Source organism: Rhineura floridana, chromosome 7 (assembly GCF_030035675.1).
Source record: "Rhineura floridana isolate rRhiFlo1 chromosome 7, rRhiFlo1.hap2, whole genome shotgun sequence".
In the NCBI taxonomy this organism is placed as follows: Eukaryota; Metazoa; Chordata; class Lepidosauria; order Squamata; family Rhineuridae; genus Rhineura; species Rhineura floridana.
The window spans coordinates 28,859,181-28,879,768 of NC_084486.1; the positions used below are offsets into that span (position 1 = coordinate 28,859,181).

General features: G+C 41.7%; 1 protein-coding gene across 2 annotated transcripts; it reads left to right on the forward strand.

Annotated features, from left to right (window-relative positions):
• The first annotated feature begins 4,158 nt into the window (after positions 1 to 4,158).
• Positions 4,159 to 20,437, forward strand: CDK1 (cyclin dependent kinase 1). Of its 2 annotated transcripts, XM_061635103.1 has the most exons (9): positions 4,159 to 4,284; positions 5,612 to 5,783; positions 6,812 to 6,869; positions 8,287 to 8,443; positions 10,565 to 10,688; positions 12,110 to 12,280; positions 13,988 to 14,151; positions 15,202 to 15,343; positions 20,075 to 20,437. In XM_061635103.1, the coding sequence occupies exons 3-9, from the start codon at positions 6,833 to 6,835 to the stop codon at positions 20,189 to 20,191; spliced, it is 912 nt and encodes a 303-aa protein (XP_061491087.1). In that variant the 5' UTR covers positions 4,159 to 4,284; positions 5,612 to 5,783; positions 6,812 to 6,832; the 3' UTR covers positions 20,192 to 20,437. The 2 variants fall into 2 exon arrangements, with proteins under 2 accessions (XP_061491087.1, XP_061491086.1); XM_061635102.1 differs by lacking the exon at positions 5,612 to 5,783.
• The last annotated feature ends 151 nt before the right edge of the window (positions 20,438 to 20,588 follow it).

A 20,588-nucleotide genomic window follows, 5' to 3' on the forward strand; every position in this document is an offset into this window, starting at 1 on the left:
TCCCTCATGAAGTGTTGACGGATCAAGGCAGTGTATTCATGGGAGAAGTGATGCAATATATGTGGAAATGTTGTGGTCTAAAACATCTAAAGACCACTACTTACCATCCCGCCACTAATGGGCTAACTGAGAGATTCAATGGCGTTTTGAAGGGCATGATCAGAAGCTATGTTCAAGATCACCCACAAGACTGGGATGAACGGTTGGGATGCTTCTTATTTGCATACAGAGAAGTCCCTCAGGAGTCAACAGGCTTCTCACCCTTTGAACTCATGTTCACTAGAAAAGTGAGGGGACCTTTGGAACTATTAAAAAAATCATGGGAAGGAACCCTGGGAGAGTACAAAACATCTGTAGTAGATTTTGTATTGGAATTCCGCAATAAATTAACATCAATGATGGAGGTGGTGAAAAAGAATTTGAGTCAAGCACAGCAGAAGCAAAGTTACTGGTATGACAGAACAGCCAGGGAACGTGTGTATGATGTGGGAGATATGGTTATGGCGTTCATACCCAGGAAACATGACAAATTACAGGCTAACTGGGAAGGACCATATACCATCAGAGAAAGGCTTGACACAGTGACATATGTAATCACCACAGACCAATTAAACAAAAGCAAAGTGGTTCATGTAAATATGTTAAAGCCTTACCATACCAGGGATGCACAGGTGTTGCAAGTTACCTTATTCCCTGAGGGAAGTGGGCCTGAACTTCCGGATTTGGTACAGGAAAGCAAAGACAAAGGAGGGGTAGATCAAGTGGAATGGTCAGAAGAGGTGCAGGAGGAAGTAAAAGAAGAGATTCTGAGAGTTTTGAAAACTTATAGGAATCTCTTTAGTAATAAACCTGGCCGAACCAGTATAGTTATACATTCCATTGATACTGGAGATCATGCCCCAATCAGATCTGCACCGTGCTGTATGAATGGGAAAGTTGTGAGTGAAGTAATCTGTGTAGGACATGGGGTGGGGAGTGGGAAAGTCACCCCCTTATGGAGCAAGGTAGAGGCAGTGCAATTGTGGCCTATCCCCTTGCATGAATTGACCAAGAAAAAGTGTTCTGAGCGTGTGGTATGGACGGATGAATGTCAGAAGGCTTTTGATCTGCTGAAGCAAGCCTTGTGCAAAGGACCCATATTAATAGCACCAGACTATGAGCAACCATTCATCGTGGCTACAGATGCGTCAGACCTCGCGCTGGGAGTCGTCTTGCTGCAGGAGAGAGAAGGCACCAGACATCCAGTGGCGTATCTGAGTCGCAAGCTGATGCCGAGGGAGAAAAACTATTCGTCGGTCCAAAAGGAGTGCCTAGCGGTCATGTGGGGACTGAACAAGTTGCGGCCGTACGTGTGGGGACGAAGATTCACGGTAACAACGGATCATTGGGCCTTGTTATGGTTGCAGACTATGAAAAACCATAACACTATGCTGCAGAGGTGGTCTTGGGCCCTACAGGACTATCAAGTGGACTTCCAGTTCATAAAAGGCAAGGACAATGTACTGGCCGATGGACTTTCCAGGCAAGTGGCTGGGACTGCAGTGACGTGACCAGACGGAGGAACAAAGAAAGACATTTTCCCCATAGAGACTTGTTTATATTGTTAACGCGACGTATAAATCCTGGAACAGGAATAATACTCTGCCGTTGTTTTAAGGGGGGGGAAATGTGATGATCCTGTATTAGTGTAAATAGGGTAAGTGCTGTTTGTTTAGAAGATACATGGTAAGTGGAGTGAAAGAGGAAGGGGGAGTGAATGGGCAGTAGAATGCTGGATGATTGGCTGAATGTTTAAAATGGCTGACAGTATAAAAGGAAGAATGTCAGGTAAATCTGGGTGGATGTGATGTGGTGAATGTTAGTGGGTTGTTTTGGTGGGTTTTGAGAGGAGAGGGTGGAGTTCAGATTAATACTAAGACCAGTACCTCAGGAATAGATGTAACCATATGCTTAAGTGCCTTTTAAGGAAATCTTGTTATCTTTGTTATTTAATAAATATATTTGGTTTACCAAAGGCCTGATCCTTGGCTGGGGTTTCACAGACCAGAAGGGAGGGTAAGGTAAATACCAAGGCTGAAGGGAAACAAATGGTGGCAGCGGTGAAGAGAATAACACCACAAGCAGTCTGAGTAAATCAAAGGGATTGGGACAGCTTTAGCACTCAGTCACAGAGGTAACCAGATAGAGAGACTCAGGCAGAGTCTCTGGGACTACTGGTTATAGGACGTGACTGGTGGTGCTGCCTAGCAGGGGGATCTGTTGAGATCTGTGCTAGAGCGGGGAGAGAAACCATATAAAAGGACAGTCCGGACTGGTGGAGTCCCTGGTGGTGCCTAGAGACAGGCAGTAACCACGAGCAGGTAGGAACCTGACAGGGAGAGCCAGGGAAGGGCGTCACAGGGAACCTTTCAAGTATTTGAAGAGAGCTACCGCATCTCCCTTCAGTCTTCTCAAGGCTAAACATGCCCAGTTCTTTCAGTCTCTCTTCATAGGACTTTGTTTCCAGTCCCCTGATCATCCTTGTTGCCCTATCCCGTCTTGTACCAGCGTTCCATAACTTACAACTATTTTTACATTCCATGAGTGTGTATGTGAAATTAAGATTTTTTTTGCACTGATATGCATCACTTTACATTGAATAGCATTTGCCATTTTACCACCCATTCATTCAGTTGGGAGAGGTCCCTTTGGGGCTCTTCGCAATCCCTTTTTATTTTAACGACCCTGAACAATTTAGAAGATAATTATATTTTAAAGTTTAAAAAGAAAAAAGAGGATCTGTAATCTTGCATATGGCTAACCACCTGCCCCTTATAAAAAGGTTTTAAAAATAAAAAGAAAGGCTGCAGCAGCAACCAGCCTTGGTGGGCCCTGGCATGCTCATACCTGCTCAGGTGCTGCATCATAGGGCCTGTCTCCAGCTTTCCCCATCATCTGCCACTCTGTGGCCGGTCATTTGAGGGTCCCCCAGGGCTGCTGTACTCTGAGTTTCCACTGGAATGTACTCAAGTACATTAACATACTATCTACCTTGAAGTTATACAACCCAGGGAAAGCTTTACCACTCAAAACTGAATGTATAGACTAACACTGAGTGTAGCTGACTATAAACTTCAAAATTAACTTTTGATTTTGTATATATGACTACAATCCCTCTCCCCTTTCCTTAATTTTTCTGTATAATCTGTGTATTCCAAGCAGTTACGGAAGTGTAATTATGTTTTAATCCAAAAGGAAGACATTTTCCCATGATTTCCTGCACAGTCCTAGCATGACTTTGTTTCCTCATTGCATGACCTATTTGTTTCCCTTCCAACTTCCCTTCAAGACTGAAAGAAGTTTGTGAAGAATGGGTAAGTGCTGGCTACAGTACTTTCCTTAGCCTTTTCCATCTCCCTCATACAGAGTGAGGAAGACTTCTGCATAACTCAAAAATGTGCAGATTCTATTTTAAACAATAATTAGTCCAAAATGCATTTTAAAAAGTAACCTGGCTTTAGTTGTCACGCAGAGTGCAAAATACACTTTCACACCAGAGCACGTAGGAAATATATATACATATTGTACTTTTTCCTAATAGACTTGCTGCTTTTTGTTCTGTTGGGACTTCTGTGCCTTTAACACTTGCACGACATGCAGAAATTCAACAGGCAAAGGTTTCTCCTCACAGCGTTTTCATGACGGGAAAACCCCGAGGAAGTTACACCTGCCATGATGTAGCTGTTAAAAGACACAGAAGACCAGGTAAGAAGGAGGAGTAATCTCCTCAGCCGTGGAAACGCTCTCTGGAAAGGATGCCAGGAGACAGCTTAAGAAAAACTCCTTCAGCCCAAAATAAACAAAATGTATGCACTCATAAGGCAAACCGAAAACGGCACACATTCATTAAACCCGCCCATCTTTGAATTCCTTGGCAACGGAGGAATAGGAGAAGGAAAAACCCGGCAGAGAGTCGTAAAAAAAACCCAACATGACGCGCTTTAGATAACTTTCTTTTCAGGTTGCTGCGCCCGGCCACCACCAGACAACCAGACCGCTCTTCCGCACCATTTTGGCGCCTGCCCGCTGACACGCGCTGATTGGTCTTTTTGAAAGCGGCGGCGCAGTGCCATTGGTTCGTTGGAGGCAGCTTAGCGCAATTAATTTGAATTCGTCTCCGCTCGGCCTCTCACAGCAGGCGTACGTAGCAGCGTCTGCTTGCTTATTCTTCCTAGCGTGGGTTCTTGGTTTGCTGGGGAAACGAGAGGAACGGCCAGAGCAGTGTGGTTGGCCCTGGCTGAGAGGGTAAGGGGACAGTGAGGGAAGGTGGAGGGGGGTTAGGTCCAGGCAAGTGATATTTGGATGCTGTGGTTTGGGAGAGAAGTGAACAGATGGGACGAGGAGGAGAGTTTGGGAATGTACCTGGAGAGGGGGGGGGGTTTCATTGTTTAAGGGAGGAGTCCATTAAATTCCACTTTTAAAAAATAAATAAGCCCCGTATAGCACGGCTACATAATCTTTGGACTACTCATTCTATTGTTATTGTCTTGTCGAATTACGTGGATGAGCAGGAGAGCTTCTCTTTTGAGAATCAATAGGGATTTTATATTTCTCAAACGTGCATCAGTTTCTATGTACTGTATGCCTTTACTCACTCCCCCTTCCTTTTAAGCAGATTTAACAATTAAGGCTGCAAACGTATCCATAAGGGATTGTTTCTGCTGTTGGTCAGATGGTATTTCTCAAAATGGAAAGGAGGCGATTAAATACTTAAGCCTCCCCCTGCGCTATCCTATCTGATCTAGATTTAGAGGGTAAAAATCAGTGTATTGATGGAGGGGTAGCAAGGTATTTATTATCTCTCACACACGTGCGTACTTAATCCTCAAAATCTCTTTGTCCTTGCCCTTTATAAATCTACACTTGACTCTCCTGCCCTTACAAGAAACTACATTTTATGAGCAATCAGGCAAGGAATAATGCTTGTAAGCAGGATTTTGATATTTTCAGACTGCAGCTTCTTTTGGCTAAACTATTCCTAATGTCAGAGGTATGACAACAGTTATCTGGAATATATTTAAATAGGTGTGCAAATAAAATAACTTACAAAGCTCCAAGCAGGAAAGACACTTCTAGCAAATAAAAGCAATATTATGGGACATGAAATATGCACATTATTTTGTTCCACCTGTAACCTGCCTTCCTTATAACAGTATGGACAGGTATTGATTGGGACAAAACATTGCTTACTGTGATTGCACAGTTCATGTATGGACGTGTTATGATTGCCCTGGTGGATGACTTCTGTCAGAAACTGGATAGTCCTCTTGGTCCTTTAGGACCTCTGTGTCATTTGATACCATTAACTATGGCATTCTTGACTGGCGTGGGTGGTGGTAGGGCACAATACTAAGTGGTTCTGGCCCTTGGATGGTCAGTATCAGAAGGTAGTGCTAAGTGATTTCTGTTCTATCCTATATCCTTTGGTTTATGGGGTGCCCACAGGATTCCATCTAATACCCAGTGCTCTTTAGTGTCTATATGAAGTTGCTGGGAAAAGTCATCTGGAGGTCTGGGCTTCAGTGTCATCCATATGCAGATGGCACATGGCTCTATCTCTTTCCCATTCAAGAATCCCAGGAAGGCTGTGGAATTCTTGGAAGAGAAGACTGGATGCAGTTCTGAGATGGCTGAGGGAAAACAATCTGGAAAATTTGGAAGCTCTGTGGGATGGGAAGCCAGTTAATCTGGACAGTGGTGTGGAACCAGCCCTGGTTGGGGTTATACTCCTCCTGAAGGACCAGGTATGCAGCTTGGGGGTGCTCTTGGACTTGTCTCTGTAGACAGGCACAGGCAATGTCAGTAGACAGGAGTGCTTTTGTATGGCAGGTGTAGCTCTATCTACATCCATTGGACCTGGACTTGGTTGCTTGGTTACCTCCAAATAAAATTGTTGCATTGTATGTGGGGCTTGCTTCTGAAGATTATCTGGAAGCTACAGCTGGTGCAAGCTGCTGGAGCCTGGATGCTAGTGAGGGCAAGAAACCACATAACTCCAGTTTTGCATTGGTTGCAGTGGCTGACAGTAGGCTTCCAGGCCCAATTTAAAGTGCTGGTCTTAATATATAAAACACTAAAGAAGGATCCTGCCTTTATTCTAAGATTTACTCTGGGGGTATTTTTGAGTGCCTCCTGTTGAGATAAATTAGTATGAACAAGAGACAGGACTTTCTCAGTGGTGTCTCTAAAATGATGGAACTTCCTTCCAATAGACTTGTGCCTTGTCCTGTCAATTCTGGCATTGTGATGGCTGCTAAATACCTTCCTCTTTGTGGCTACTTTTAATACCATAAATAGCTTGAGTCTCCACAGCAGCTTTTCATTTAGATCTGTAAATCTGTTTTGTTGTGATTCTTTTCCCACTATATCTAGTCTCTCATACCTTTGAACTTCACTTTGTAAGGACATAGCTCTAAGAAGTGGCTTAACATTATTTCAACAATGGAGACATAACTCTACTGTCAATATATGCATGGATATGCAATGGCAAGACCTTTACTTGCCCTTTGTTAGCCTTTTCAACCCAGTCTTAAACTGTTACAGGTGAAATTCACTGCAACAACAACAACATTTCTTGATTACTCCCTCTACATCACAGCAGTAATAGAACAACATATCTTTCCTTTAACTTAATTATAGCTGGCTAAATTACTGTTGATGCAAGAAGAAAAAGACATACATGCCACTTGAAAACATGCCCAACTGGCTGTTTGAAATCTAACTCTTTTTCATAAGCACTGTCACTACAAATGCTGTCCTTGTTCTGTTTCAGGTCTTACCATACTGAGGAGCAATGGACGACTACACAAAAATAGAAAAAATTGGTGAAGGTAGGTAATATTTGATTTGTTACATAGTCTTGTCTTGCATTTCCAGCCTGAGCCTACATACTTAGAAGCAATTGTCATTTGTTCTGTTTATTTTAGAAGGAGCTTAATGTCAAACTCCTTGTGACATGGGAGTCCCCCCACCCCAAAGAACTGAATGATATGCTGACTTGTACACTTGCTAGGAATAATTACCTGAAAGACGTTAATTAAAACTGCCAAGCCTTCCTCATATTGTATTTGCAACTGGCATCCATTCATTGTTACTAATGAATTTATGAAAGGGGCAATCTTCCACAGAAAGATAAAGCACTAGAATATTTTCTGCCCTGCATCACCAAGCACACCACTACTTTCTCTCAGGAACAGAGGTTTGCTGAGGTAACGTTCTTCCACCCTTGAGTTGAAACGCTTTGTTCCATGTTAAGACTACGGCCTGGTTCACACAACACAGTAAGCTTACACAGTAAGCTTATTCAGACAGCGCAAACATGCAGGCTTTCAGAGAGGAGCTCACATCTGCTTTGTTCTGCCCTGGCCTTTTTATTTTCACAGCATGCTGAGCTAAGCCAAGATTGGCTTAGCATACTGTGCAAAGTTGGGCTTGTTTTTAACCTCTATCCTCATCAACCACTAGCCATAGCCAATAACAAATCTTGGCTACAATTCATGGTTGGTGAGAGCTTAACCACGAACCTAGGTTCAGGTGATGTACTAAGCCAAGCCTTGGCTTAGCTTAGCACAGCATGGAAGTAAAAAGGAGCACATATTTGTGTTGTCCTGGTAAGCCATGGTTTGGCTCATTGTGCTATGTGAACCAGGCACATGTGTCCAGAGACTGGACTTCCATCTATAAAAATCTTAAAAGGTTTATAACTGGAGTATGTTTGCTTTGCCTACGACAATCCTCCTTGGTACTACAGCAGTAAAGTTTACCGCACCTTTGGTATGAAGTGCATAGAGCAGGGTTCCTACACTTCTCCCTGACATCCAGTTTTCTAAGTGCAGATATTTTTTTTAATATGGAAGAACATTCAAGCTACAGGTGGGGAGTGGTAGGCAGATTTACAGCTTCTGTGAGAACTACGTCTCAAGAGCTGAGTCCTTGTGAGTCTGTGAAGGGCTGTTTTTCAGTCATAATTCTGGATTTCTGAGGCAACAGGTAGTGGCATTCAGTGTGTGTGTGAAAAAGAGAGAGATCTTCATAGCTGGTGTCACTGCCAGTGGGAATCGGTAACGTCTGTAAAATCTATCCTTGCTTTAAATGGTTGAGTTAGTCAAGTTATGTTTTCCTGTCTTTCTTGGCTTGGGTATTCCAAATCATAAGATTTGCTTTCCCTGGATTTTGCATCTACCTTACTAATTCATTCCTTGTGTGCTTAGACTGTGCAGCATTTAATTGACTCTTTTTCCCTGTTAGGTACATATGGTGTTGTTTACAAAGGCAAACACAAAGCTACAGGCCAAGTGGTGGCCATGAAGAAAATTCGGTTAGAAAGTGACGAAGAAGGTGTTCCCAGTACCGCAATCAGAGAGGTTTCCTTGTTAAAAGAGCTACATCACCCCAATATTGTCTGGTATGTCTACGTCTATAAACCTGGGTTTTGTTTGAAAATAGGTTTTCAGTAACATGCAAGGTGGTGTATAGTACCAAGATACAACTGGTATTAAAATTACTAATGAAATGGGTATTGAATGCAATCTATATAATGTTAAGCACTTTCAAGTCACTGTTTTTTGATGGTAGAATTAAACATGCTTAAATATCTTTTGTTTAAAATCAGTGGGGCTGATAAGAGCTTTAACTGGCTGGATCATACCCATTTTTAAAAATCCTTGTTTATTTCTGCATAATTTTTAAATGGCTAAAACTTTTTCATAGAAGGCTCCATGCTTCTTCAGAGGTCTTTTACCTGTACTAGGTAGGGCTCTGTTAAGCTATCTTAATTTCTGGTAGTGGTGCAACTATGAGAATCAAAAGTGGAAACTTGTGTAATGGTGAGACAGATAAATTGAACTGTTTCACACTTTAGGCCTAATCTAAATATATGTCTTAATTTTTGGTTGCATTTAACATATCTGCCTTGAATATAACCAAAGCTGCTGTGTAGAAAATCATACCCTTGGTTTAAATTCAAAACTGTCTTCTGAATTCACTGTTGCTGAGCAATGAAGGAATTGGTGATGTTTCATTGGGAAAGTTTGAGTTGATTTACATTTGTAAGAGTTAGAATGTGAACCAAGCAATTATTAGAGAAACTATAGAGCACCTAAGATCCTCCGTGGCGCAGAGTGGTAAGCGGTGGTAATGCAGCCGAAAGCTCTACTCACGGCCAGAGTTCGATTCCAATGGTAGGAGGAAGTCGAATCTCTGGTAAAAGAGGTCGAGGTCCACTCAGCCTTCCATCCATCCGTGGTCGGTAAAATGAGTACCCGGCATATGCTGGGGGGTAAAGAAAGGCCGGGGAAGGAACTGGCAATCCTACCCCATATATACGGTCTGCCTAGTAAACGTTGCAAGACATCACCCTAAGAGTCGGAAACGACTCGCACTACAAGTGCGGGGACACCTTTACCTTTTTATAGAGCACCTACATATCCAATAGAGTTCTATATGATTTATTGGAACTGGAAAGGGAGTACAACAGGGCTCCCCTCCAGCTGCTGCTTATCATTGGCTATGCTGGCTGAGGCTGATGGGAGTTGGAGTCCCAACAACATCAGGAAGACACCATGTTAGCTATCCCTGGCATAGAATGATGTCTTTTAAAAAGGAAGGGAGAGACTAGGCTTCTTCAGCTGGCAAAGCCATAGCATGAGATGGTATAGTAGCCTCCTGTGATATTCCAGGCTGCTCTCTTATTTTCCATTTTCCCTGTTTAGAAAGAAGGAAGAATGCTCACAGTATTTCACTTGATTGCCCAGTTGGAAGTTCTTAAATGTGCTTAAGGAAGCATTTGTTATATTAAAACGTTCTGTTTGGCTCTTTATATACATAGTGGGATACAAAGGAAGATCACTTCCTTGAAGACTTGCTTGCCAAACTTTCCAGAAGCCAGGACTGATAGTACTAAGCAGAACAGTGTTTCTGAATGAAATAGAAAGTACATGTCCACCCCATTGGTTTGACTGCATAAATGTTCAGAATTTGAACACTAAATGTAACACTAGTCCAGCTGAATTGTGTTTTTAATGCTTGACCTCAAGTCTCACCTTTGCCCTTAGTTTTCTTTTCTGTTTTATAGAGTGGATCAAATGATAGCAGATTTAAGCAATTAAAGTGTAGATTTTAAATGTTAAATACATTAAAAAATCTATATCCAATTTGATCAATTTATGTTTTAATAATTAAGTATTGGATTAGTTTTGTTACACTTCACTGTTTTGCATTAACTTATAACACCTATTCATCCATTATTGCCATCATAAAGTTTATGGCTATAGGCTTAATGGATTGTGCAGGATATGTAATTACCATCTTTCACATAAGCGTGAAAGCATGTTTGATGCAGTGAAACTGTCAGACCCTCAGGTTGGCATGTTGTGAGGACTGATTAGATAGTTTTAAGGATAATTAGTGATGAGATGCTTGACAAGTTAGACAAAGAGACATTAGTGTTGTATATAACAAACTTACATTGTATGCTTAATGAAGGGGATTGAGCTGTCTTCAATTTTTTTAAAAAATATATTTTCAGTCTTCAGGATGTGCTTATGCAAGATTCAAGACTTTACCTTATCTTTGAATTTCTTTCTATGGATCTCAAGAAATACTTGGATTCTATCCCATCTGGACAGTATTTAGACCATATGCTTGTTAAGGTAAAGAAGCAATACTGTAAACTGGTGGCTTGCAACTTTCCTACCCCTGGAACCCTTTTTATGTTGATTTGTTTGCTGAAGACTGCACAGCATTTCCATCATCCCTTCCATGTTAGACTCCTGGGGTTCCAGTGCACACACAGTTATCCAAAACACTGGATGGGCCTGGGCTTTGCTGTTGCCTTGCAGAAACCGACATGTCCTAAAAGTGTCCAACATCCATTGTAGCTGCAGATAATATGAGAGAGCGAGTAAGAGTAGACAATTTGTGTTTTGGAGATGGTTGTCCATTGTTATAGATCTTGTCATCTAGGATCCCTTCGTAAGATGATCCCAAAGCACCTCAAGGATTTCTAGGAACAGAGTTTAAAAATGACTGTTGCAAATGGTTCCATAGCAAAATGTCTTGCATGCCGCTGTACTGCAGTAGTTCAGTCTAAGAACTGGTGGAAAGCTTCAGCAATGCCACTCCTTGGCAGTGGCCAGGTAGCTACAAAGCGTGCTCAAAGGCCTATTGAAGATTCTTGGGCCACAGGCTCTGTGTGGCACATGTTTGTGTTCTCCTGTGTCCTATCTTAAAGGTTATTTCCTTTGTATGATACAAATAAAAGAAGGCAGTAATGGTCTTTTAGATGGTTTTTTGAATCTGACCCTTTGTATGAAATAGCTTTTATAATAATTTTATCAATAAAATTGTCCCAGTAAATGATGTGGGGAGTGCCCACTGGAGTAGCATTATTGAAGCTAAAGGAGGATGGACCTCCTTGATGCAATCTATTTGTCTGTTTTATATAGTGCCATCCATCTGCATAATGCTTCAGTTTTACAAGCAAACTGAAAGATTAGGTCCCTGTCCCAAAGGAACTTGCAATCTAAAATTAACAGTGGATGAGGGGAGCAATGGATATTCACATGAGGTTCTTCATGATTGGGCTTGGTTGCAGTTGGGGTTGAGAATAAGAAATTAAGCCAAAGGCCTTAGGCACCAGGAGTGGCTTGCCCAGGTTGCCTCATCCGGTGCATCCGCACAGTGCCAATCTTGCTGCTGCCTTGCTCCTCCCAGTAAGTGGTAGCGATGGTGCTGTCAGAAGACTCTTGTTGCAGCTCTGCCCCACAAGGTGAGCTGCTCTGGCTAGGCGCAAGGACAAGAGGAAAGAATCATCATGTAGCCTTGATTGGAGACCACTAGGAGCCTAGTGTAAGCTGCCCCATTCTTTTAAAGGAAAAAAAATGTGTGTGTGTGTGTGGGAAATGAAGCTAATCTGGAATGCTTCATAATGTCTACCTGCAGCACACCAGTCCCATTTTGCCCTTATAATTTGGGAAGGTTAGAGGTGAAGTAGGTCCTTGCATGTCTTCTGTGAAGTGCATCTTAACTTGTCTACATGCCTTTGGTAATAACCTCGTTTATATTTTTTCAGAGTTACTTGTACCAAATCTTGCAAGGTATTGTGTTCTGTCATTCAAGAAGAGTCCTGCACAGAGACTTGAAGCCTCAGAACTTGTTAATCGATGACAATGGAGTAATTAAGCTAGCTGACTTTGGGTTGGCTCGAGCTTTTGGCATCCCTGTGCGAGTTTACACACATGAGGTAAGGGGCCTTCAATGGCTATTCTGTAGCAGGATATTGATCCTGACAGTGCTAAATCCTACACTAAAAGGCTAACAAGTTTTCCATGTAATGTGCATTAAGGCGGTTGTTACATAGTGTTAAGAAGAGCCCTGCAGGATCAGAATAAAGATCCATCTAGTTAGCATCCTGTTTGAAATCCCGCAAGTAGAACATGAAGGCAGCACTCATCTCTGGCTGCTCTTCTGCCCCCTCCCCGCCAGCATCTAGCGTGCAAAGGTGTACTGCTTCTGAATCTGGGGCTTCATTTAGCTGTCTCTGCCTACAGCTTTCACCTAAGCTAACAGCTGTAATTGCTTTTTGTGACAGCGAAGGCCATGACGTTTACGGCACATATGAAGATGTACTTCCTGTTGGACACTCTGCCAACCTGGTTCCCTTCACATATTGTTGAGTCACAACTCACATTCACCATGGCCAATGGTCAGGGATGATGAGAGTCCAGCAGTATCTGGAGGGCCCCAGTTTGGAGAAGGCAGCAGTCCTGGATCTGCTGCCCATCCATTTCATTTAAAGATGTACCAAATATCCTCTCCCCTGCCCCCACTTTCACAGGACAATTCATCCCACTAGGAAAGTTGAGGGAGGGGGATACTTGGTGACATACATAAGAAGAGCCTGCTGGATCAGGCCAGAGGCCCATCTAGTCCAGCATCCTGTTCTCTCAGTGGCCAACCAGATGCCTGTGGGAAGCCCACAAGCAGGACGTGAGTGCAAGAACACTCCCCTGCTGTGGTTTCCAACAACTGGTATTCGGAAGCATACTGCCTTTGACTGTGGGGGGGGTCTATGTGTGGATGAATTTTTAAAGAATTTTAAGATGAGTGTTGTCTTACCTTTAAATATGAGGTGGCCACAGGGTTTTTTTTTCTTCCTCCCCTTTTTTTTAAAACAACAACAAAGCCTCATTGGTACTTGAAGCAGCTGCTTGGCCATGTTCGTGGGACAGAACACCCCTGGGAATGATGCTACACTGTACAGCCTATGCTTAACAAAGGTGGGCTGGGTTGAATATTTTGGCCCAGCAGTAACTTCATTGGATTGCCTCTAGTTCTAATATTATGCAAAAGGGAGAAAAAAGTAACTGCTTTTGATATCACATCCATGATCTCACAAAACTCTTTCCCTCTTCCCCATCCCCAAGTTACCTTTTCTAGACTGAAATGCCCCAAGTATTTTAGCTCCCGATAAGGAACCTGAGTCTGAGGCAATGGGGACTGTATGCAAATTCCAAAGGTGGCCACACCGTGGAGATAATGTGGCTTTGTGGACAATGCTGGACTCTGACCAGAGAGATCAGTCCCACTTGGCCAGGGAGCTCAGTAAGAAGCTTTAGAATGAACACCATTACTCAGTCTAATCTATTCTTACGTGATAGTTATGGAGATGAAATGGGATGAGCTCCTTGGAAGAAGGGTGTGATATAAATTAACAATTAATATGTTAACTACCTTGGGCATATTAACTTATCACAGAATTTACAATTTGGGAGCTAGAAGACTGTGCCTTCTTTAAAAAAGCAAATGCTGCTTCAAGAACTGATTCCAGAAATGTAGCATGTTGGATAGTATAGAGTAGATTGCATTAAGTCATGCATCGCTGTTCCAAAGCATGTTAGATATTTTTTAACCATTAAAAAATGTTCTCATAACCCCTTTCTTTTCCTAGGTAGTAACTCTGTGGTACAGATCTCCAGAAGTGCTGCTAGGTTCTGCACGTTACTCTACACCCGTTGATATATGGAGCATAGGGACAATATTTGCTGAAATGGCAACGAAGAAGCCACTCTTTCATGGAGATTCAGAAATTGATCAGTTGTTCAGGATCTTCAGGTATCTAATTTAAAATGGGATGGAGCTATTTGTGACACACAGAATTGAAGTCTGTTCCTTTGATCAATAAATTCAGATTTCCTTTTGTAGAAACGTTATATCCCATCATTCTGAGATTATACTTTAGCCCTTTTTTCCCTTGTGCAGTGAACTGCGACCTGTGTTTGTCCCTGTTGTAATGGCAAAATGCTCAACAAATTATTCTGATCTGAAACCAAGTGTGATTCTCAATATATTGAGAACTACTCCCACTTAGTTCAAGGAGACTGATTTATTGGTAACTATGCTTAGGATTGCAACCTTGATGGCCCGATCCTATAAGCCATGTGCATAGGTTATCATGTATAAACTTAGAAGTGTTCAGATGGCATCGTGATCAGAGTAGGATGTTGCAGCAGCAACACTATTTATTTATTAGATTTATAGCCCACCTTTCCTCCCAGTAGGAGCCCAGGGCAGCAAACAAAAGCACTAAAAACACTTTAAAACATCATAAAAACAGACTTTAAAATATATTGAAACAAAACATCTTTAGAAACATTATTAAAAAAAGCTTTAAAAACATCTTTTTTAAAATTACTTCTCTGGCAACTGCTGCTGTGGTTCAGCTTGGATGCAGTGAACTGATGTGTAAAAAGTACAGCTTTGGCGACAACTGCCATGGTGGATTATGTATGTATTACGTTGAATTCATTTTACTTCCTTACTTATCTGCACCAAGCATACTACCCACTAAACTACATTATTTCTGTAGGTTATACAGAATATTTTTTTTCTTATGAAGCATTTTTATTATTTTAATTCATGTTTTTTTACTTCCAAACACAGTATAGATCTATTTTATTTCAGTTTGGCAACACAACCTTACTGATGTTCATGTCTTTAAAATATTTCAGTCCAGAGCTGCATAATTGTGTCTCAGTTCAGTTAGATTCTTGAGCATTACTATGGTCCTCTTCAAATAGGGAATCTTCAAAAAAGTATTTGACAGAATCCATTTAAACAAGTTTGCTAATACATCTTAACCAACTCTGGTTATTTTCCTTGTAGAGCTTTGGGGACGCCCAACAATGAAGTGTGGCCTGAAGTAGAATCCTTGCAGGATTACAAGAACACTTTTCCCAAGTGGAAACCAAGCAGTCTAGCCTCTCATGTGAAAAACCTGGATGATGATGGACTAGACCTTCTTTCGGTAAAATGAATATTTCACTCCTATAAAATTTATATATAACTTTTTTAAAAAGTGCTGATGCAAGGTAGACAGTCTTCCACCTGGCTGAAAGCTTTTCTTCTCATGGCTGTGAAGCTTAAATAAGACTATGCAATAATGAAGAGGGGATTGCATAAAATTCAGTGTGTCTCAGGGATACACTGGGTATCTTCAGGATTTGTACATTATACAACCACAAGAGTGTCTGTATGCTATAGCCAATATGGATTTTTTGCATTCCGCAATGTTAAATTGAAAAAAAAACACCCTATGCCATTCTGCTGCTTCCCCTAAGCTCATTTCAAAACAAAACCTTACAAAACTTATAGTCCTGAACACAGAAACACTTGCTTAACAACCCTCTAAGTTTTCATGGCTATACTCAGAGAGAATCCAGAGTTCAAAGTGTAAAACAAGAGAAAAACCCCTGTTGGACTTTTTTCTGTCAGTCTCATAATTTGTTGAAATTAATTAAAAGTCAGCCATGTTCACAGAGTACCTGTAATCCTATTACTGACCTTGCCCCATACTCTGACATTCTTCTGCAGTTTAAAAGTTTTAAAAATGCCTGGCTGATTTTTAATTAATTTAAGAAATTTTAACATTGAAGTCTATAATAGCGCAGGCATGCTCACTAAGAACCAACTGTCAGTGTTCTAAAAGCCAGACTCACAGCTGTTTGGCTTGGCTAATCAAGGGACTACACCCATGGCAAACATTTGTTCCACTTTAAACGGTCATGGCTTCTCTCAAAGAATCCTGAGAAGTGTAGTTTGGGAAGGGTGCTGAGAATTGTTAGGAGGCTGCTATTCCCCTGACAGAGCTCCAGTGGCCAGATTGGTTTAACAGTCAGCCCTCTTCCCAGAGAATTATGGGGACTGTAGCTCTGTGAGGAGAATGACCATCTTCTAAACAACTCTCAGTACCCTTCACAAACTACACTTCCCGGGATCCTGAGAGGGAAGCCATAACTGTTTAAAGTGGAATAAAACTATGTGTCCAGGGACAGCTTTGGTTTAAATTTGAGTGGAAGACTACACTTCTGCCGTACATTAATAACGTGGGGGAAACCCTGAAAAAGAATGATACTATTAACAATGCTTTCCTTTTGGAAAGGGGATTTCTCTCTACTCAGTGCCCATGCATCCAATCTCCTGCCCCTCCCCCAGGTCAGATTCACCTATGCTAAGCATGATTGCATGGGAGTAAATCCCACTGATCTCAGTAAGCATGCAAATGATCAAACCTGCCCTCTCTTCTTCCTCCTTCTCTCCTCTCCTGTCTAGCTCTCCTCCTTCTCCTCCCCTTGCTCAGTTTCATGCTATTTTAAGCGTGACTGCACAGGAGTAAATCCCACTGAACTCAATAAGCATGCAGATGATCAAACCTGCCTTTCTCCTCCCCTCTCCCCCTGCCCACTCCAACCCTTCGTCCCCCTTCTTTTCTATCCCTGTGATCAGTTTCACCTATCCTAAGCATGATTGCAATAAGCCAATAACCCAATAAGCATGCAAATTATCAAACCTGCCCTCCCTCTCCTCCTCCTCCCTCTTCTTCCTGTCCTTCCCTCCCCCCCCTTGGTCAGTTTCATCTATCCTAAGCATGATTGCGGGGAATAAATCCCACCGAACTCAATAAGCATGCAAATGACCAATCCATTCTAAGCATACTTGTACAGAATCCCATTTCTTATCTCCTGGATTAAAAAGCAAGAGAAATTCACTAATAGGGGAAAAAAACCCTTGCAGCTTGAGAATGTACCTATAGGCAACAAATATTTCGATCAAACTTTAATAAGCAGGGAAATTGGGCAGCTATAATGAATGCACCACAGGAGCAGGAGACCTGACGTCTCTGAGATATTTATACTGCCCTACAAATTGGTCAAAATGCAAACAATTTGAGTTGGTCTTTCACAGTCCAATCCACGTCCTGTGTTGCTTGGAAGAATTTGGTGACATGTGCCTCTGAGCATATGGTGAGTGATGGCAACACGTGCAGTCAGGACTGCATCCAAAGATGGAGAATTACATTTTTGTATGTTTGTTAGTGTTCTTCTTACTTTGCTTCTTTGTTGTGTCACTACTGTTTCTACAGAGAATCTACCTAACCTAGAAATTATTTCTCTCGTTTTAATTTTTATTAATTTCAAAGTTTTTTTATTGGTCAGTGTCATATGGTGGTGAAGACAACCTTTTGTGTTTCATACTGCAGAATGTATTATATTTCTATTTTGAATGCATTAACAGTTGAATCTGAAACTGCAGCTTTAATCAAATTGATTACAATAAGTTGCTCTGTTTGTATAAGTTGCATTGCTTAAGCAATGAATCTAGGCCTGCCCAAGATGCATGTGTTCAGCCTGCTATACTTAAACTACTCCATTTAAGGCAGGCTGGACATGGCCTTGTTTCTGAAATTTGGGGTGATTGCAGGTGTTGCCACTACTCACAAATATGCCCAGAGATGCATTTTACCAAGTTCCTCCAAGCTATACAGGAAGTGGATTGGACTGTGAAAGACCAACCCAAATTGTGTTTGCGTTTTGACAAATTTGTAGGGCAGTATAGTATCTCAGAGAGGAGATCAAGTTTCCTGCTCCCCTGGCGGATTCACTATAGGTGCCCAATTTCCCTGCTTATTAAAGTTCAATAGAAATATCTGTTGGCTATAGGTATGTTCTCAAACTGCAAGGTTTTTTTTTGCCTGAAACTGAGGTTATCATGCTTTGGACACATCATGAGAAGACATGATTCACTAGAAAAGACAATAATGCTGGGAAAAACAGAAGGGAGTAGAAAAAGAGGAAGGCCAAACAAGAGATAGTTTGATTTCATAAAGGAAGCCACAGACCTGAACTTACAAGATCTGAACAGGGTGGTTCATGACAGATGCTCTTGGAGGTCACTGATTCATAGGGTCGCCATAAGTCGTAATCGAACAACAGTGAATATCTATGCAATGCAAGATGAAGAGACCAGCTGTCTGAGACAAATGGTCCATCAAGCCCAGTACTGTATTTCCTACAGTGCCCAGCCACCCTTTTTTTGTTTGTTTTTGGAAGCCCACAGCAAAGCACAACCGTAAAAGCCCTCCCATGTTATTGCTTCCCAGCAACTGGTATTTATAAGCATGCTGCCTCTGAATGTAGAGGTCCTATTAGGCTACCATGGCTGATCACCATTGATAGACAAGGTCATGGAGGAGAGGTTCTAATTTCCCCCATTTAAAAAAAAAAGTCATCTAAAGCAGAGACCTTCATCACCATCTTAATCAGAGCTTGGAAAAGTTACTTTTTTTGAACTACAACTCCCATCAACCCAATCCAGTGGCCATGCTGGCTGAGGCTGATGGGAATTGTAGTTCAAAAAAAGTAACTTTTCCAAGCTCTGATCTTAATTATGTGTCATGTAAAGAAGCACTTTTGTGTGTATGTGTGTGTCCTTAAACAGCAGCCACATCCATTTCATTGGATGACTCAGAGTTCTAGAGCTATGAGAGAAGTTTTTTGCTGCCTTACCTATTTTTCCCCCACTGGGCATAATTAATAGACGTAATTTCTCCACCCCACCCTCTTCACTCCTTTGCACAATTACCAAATTACTATGGGCTGGTTCTGTTCTTGATGGAGAAGCTTAGAGCTCTAGAGGGCAAAGTTAATGGGCTGCTATGTGTTAAATGGTATGTTATGGCACTCTGCCACCCCCACCTTTACATGGAACAGAAGTACTATGCTGCTGCGAACTTTTAGTGTTGTGGCACTGACACTTTGGAATTCCCTCCCCATAAATATTAGACAGGCACTATCTGTTTTCTTTTTGGAGCCCGCTGAAGAACTTCCAATTTGAAAAAGTCTTTTAAGTAGAGACCTTATCCCAGTCTGCCTGTGTGCTAGAATTGCTTTTTAAGATATATTTTTTTAAGCTGTTTCTTTTATAAAAGAGTTTTGTTATGTGTTAAAGTCTTCTGTTTTTAAGATGTACTTTTAGAGTACTTTGAGTGTTTTTGTTTGTCGCCCTGGGCTCCTTCTGGGAGGAAGGGCAGGATATTAAATAAATAAATAATAAATTAATAGTTGGTGTGGGTGCCCAGTTCACACAATCTCCTCTCCCTCCAAAAGCAGGAAGAAGTACCACATGGATTGGACATTTGTTCAATTAGGTCTCTGTGGAGTGTCTGCTTCATAGGTTGGGTCTCCTGAATAGTGGACGTTAAGGGGGTACACTTGAGGTTGTATTAACATAGTGCTAAGGCAGTCATTCTATCAGTGCAAGGATTTTTCCTTGTGGAATGGAATTATTTCTCCTTTTCTTCCCCCCCATGTACCCCTAAATTTGTTCTGGGAGTTGGTTGTGCTAACTCTAGTGCAAAAAGTTAGTTGAATACTGCATTTGCTGTGCATGTGAGGAGTGCACCATAGAATCCTATGTGTGAACTGGGGTCTAGAAGTGTTGGTTCGCCTCCTCAATGTTGATATTGGGAAGTAACTGAAAATCTTAAACTAGGACAGGTGAGAACACCATCTTTTCATACCCTAAACGTTTTGGCCTAGTGTGAAATCTCTCTGAAAGGAGAGACTTGGAATACTGGATTAAGTGGCCATTAGGTTCAGTTTATCATGGAATGTGCAAGTTCTGAGGACTGCAGTCTCTGTCTAAGCTCGCTTGTATGTCAAGTGGCTAATGTGTAACTGGCTGCTATTTCCATTTGCAGAAAATGCTGATCTATGATCCAGCAAAAAGACTTTCTGGCCGCATGGCCCTGAATCATCCGTACTTTGACGACTTGGACAAATCCAAACTTCCAGTTAATCGGATCAAGAAATGCTAGCTGTCCTAAAACAACCTGAGCGTGGTTGGAGCAAAAATGCTGAAACTTGTGATCTTTTTTTTCCCATCAAAGTTTTTCAGTCTCCCTGTTTTTATATGTGTCTGTTTTGTCCTATTCTAAAACTGTAGCCCTGTCTAGAGTGCTCTGGTTTAAATCTTTCTTGAATGTAAATATCACTTCCCAATAAAGCTGTAAACTGTTAAATGAAGCCCACTATTATATAAATAATAAAAACTTGAAATCTGGCATAGGAGTGGAGGTCTTTGTTTCTTCCTTTCAAAGATGCTGAAGAACTCTCTTTACGTAGCTGAAGGACGTGGGGGGTAGAATTTATGTGGCATTTGGGTTATTCCAGTAGGCATGCATATCTCTGCATTACATCTAGCAGAGACCCTTC

Bases quoted from the DNA above. Each gene is read 5' to 3' on its own strand.
- CDK1 (XM_061635103.1), top strand. From the start codon at position 6,833: ATGGACGACTACACAAAAATAGAAAAAATTGGTGAAG. The intron at 8,444-10,564 runs GTATGTCTACGT...ATATATTTTCAG, and splicing joins CATCACCCCAATATTGTCTG to TCTTCAGGATGTGCTTATGC. The intron at 14,152-15,201 runs GTATCTAATTTA...TTTTCCTTGTAG, and splicing joins CAGTTGTTCAGGATCTTCAG to AGCTTTGGGGACGCCCAACA.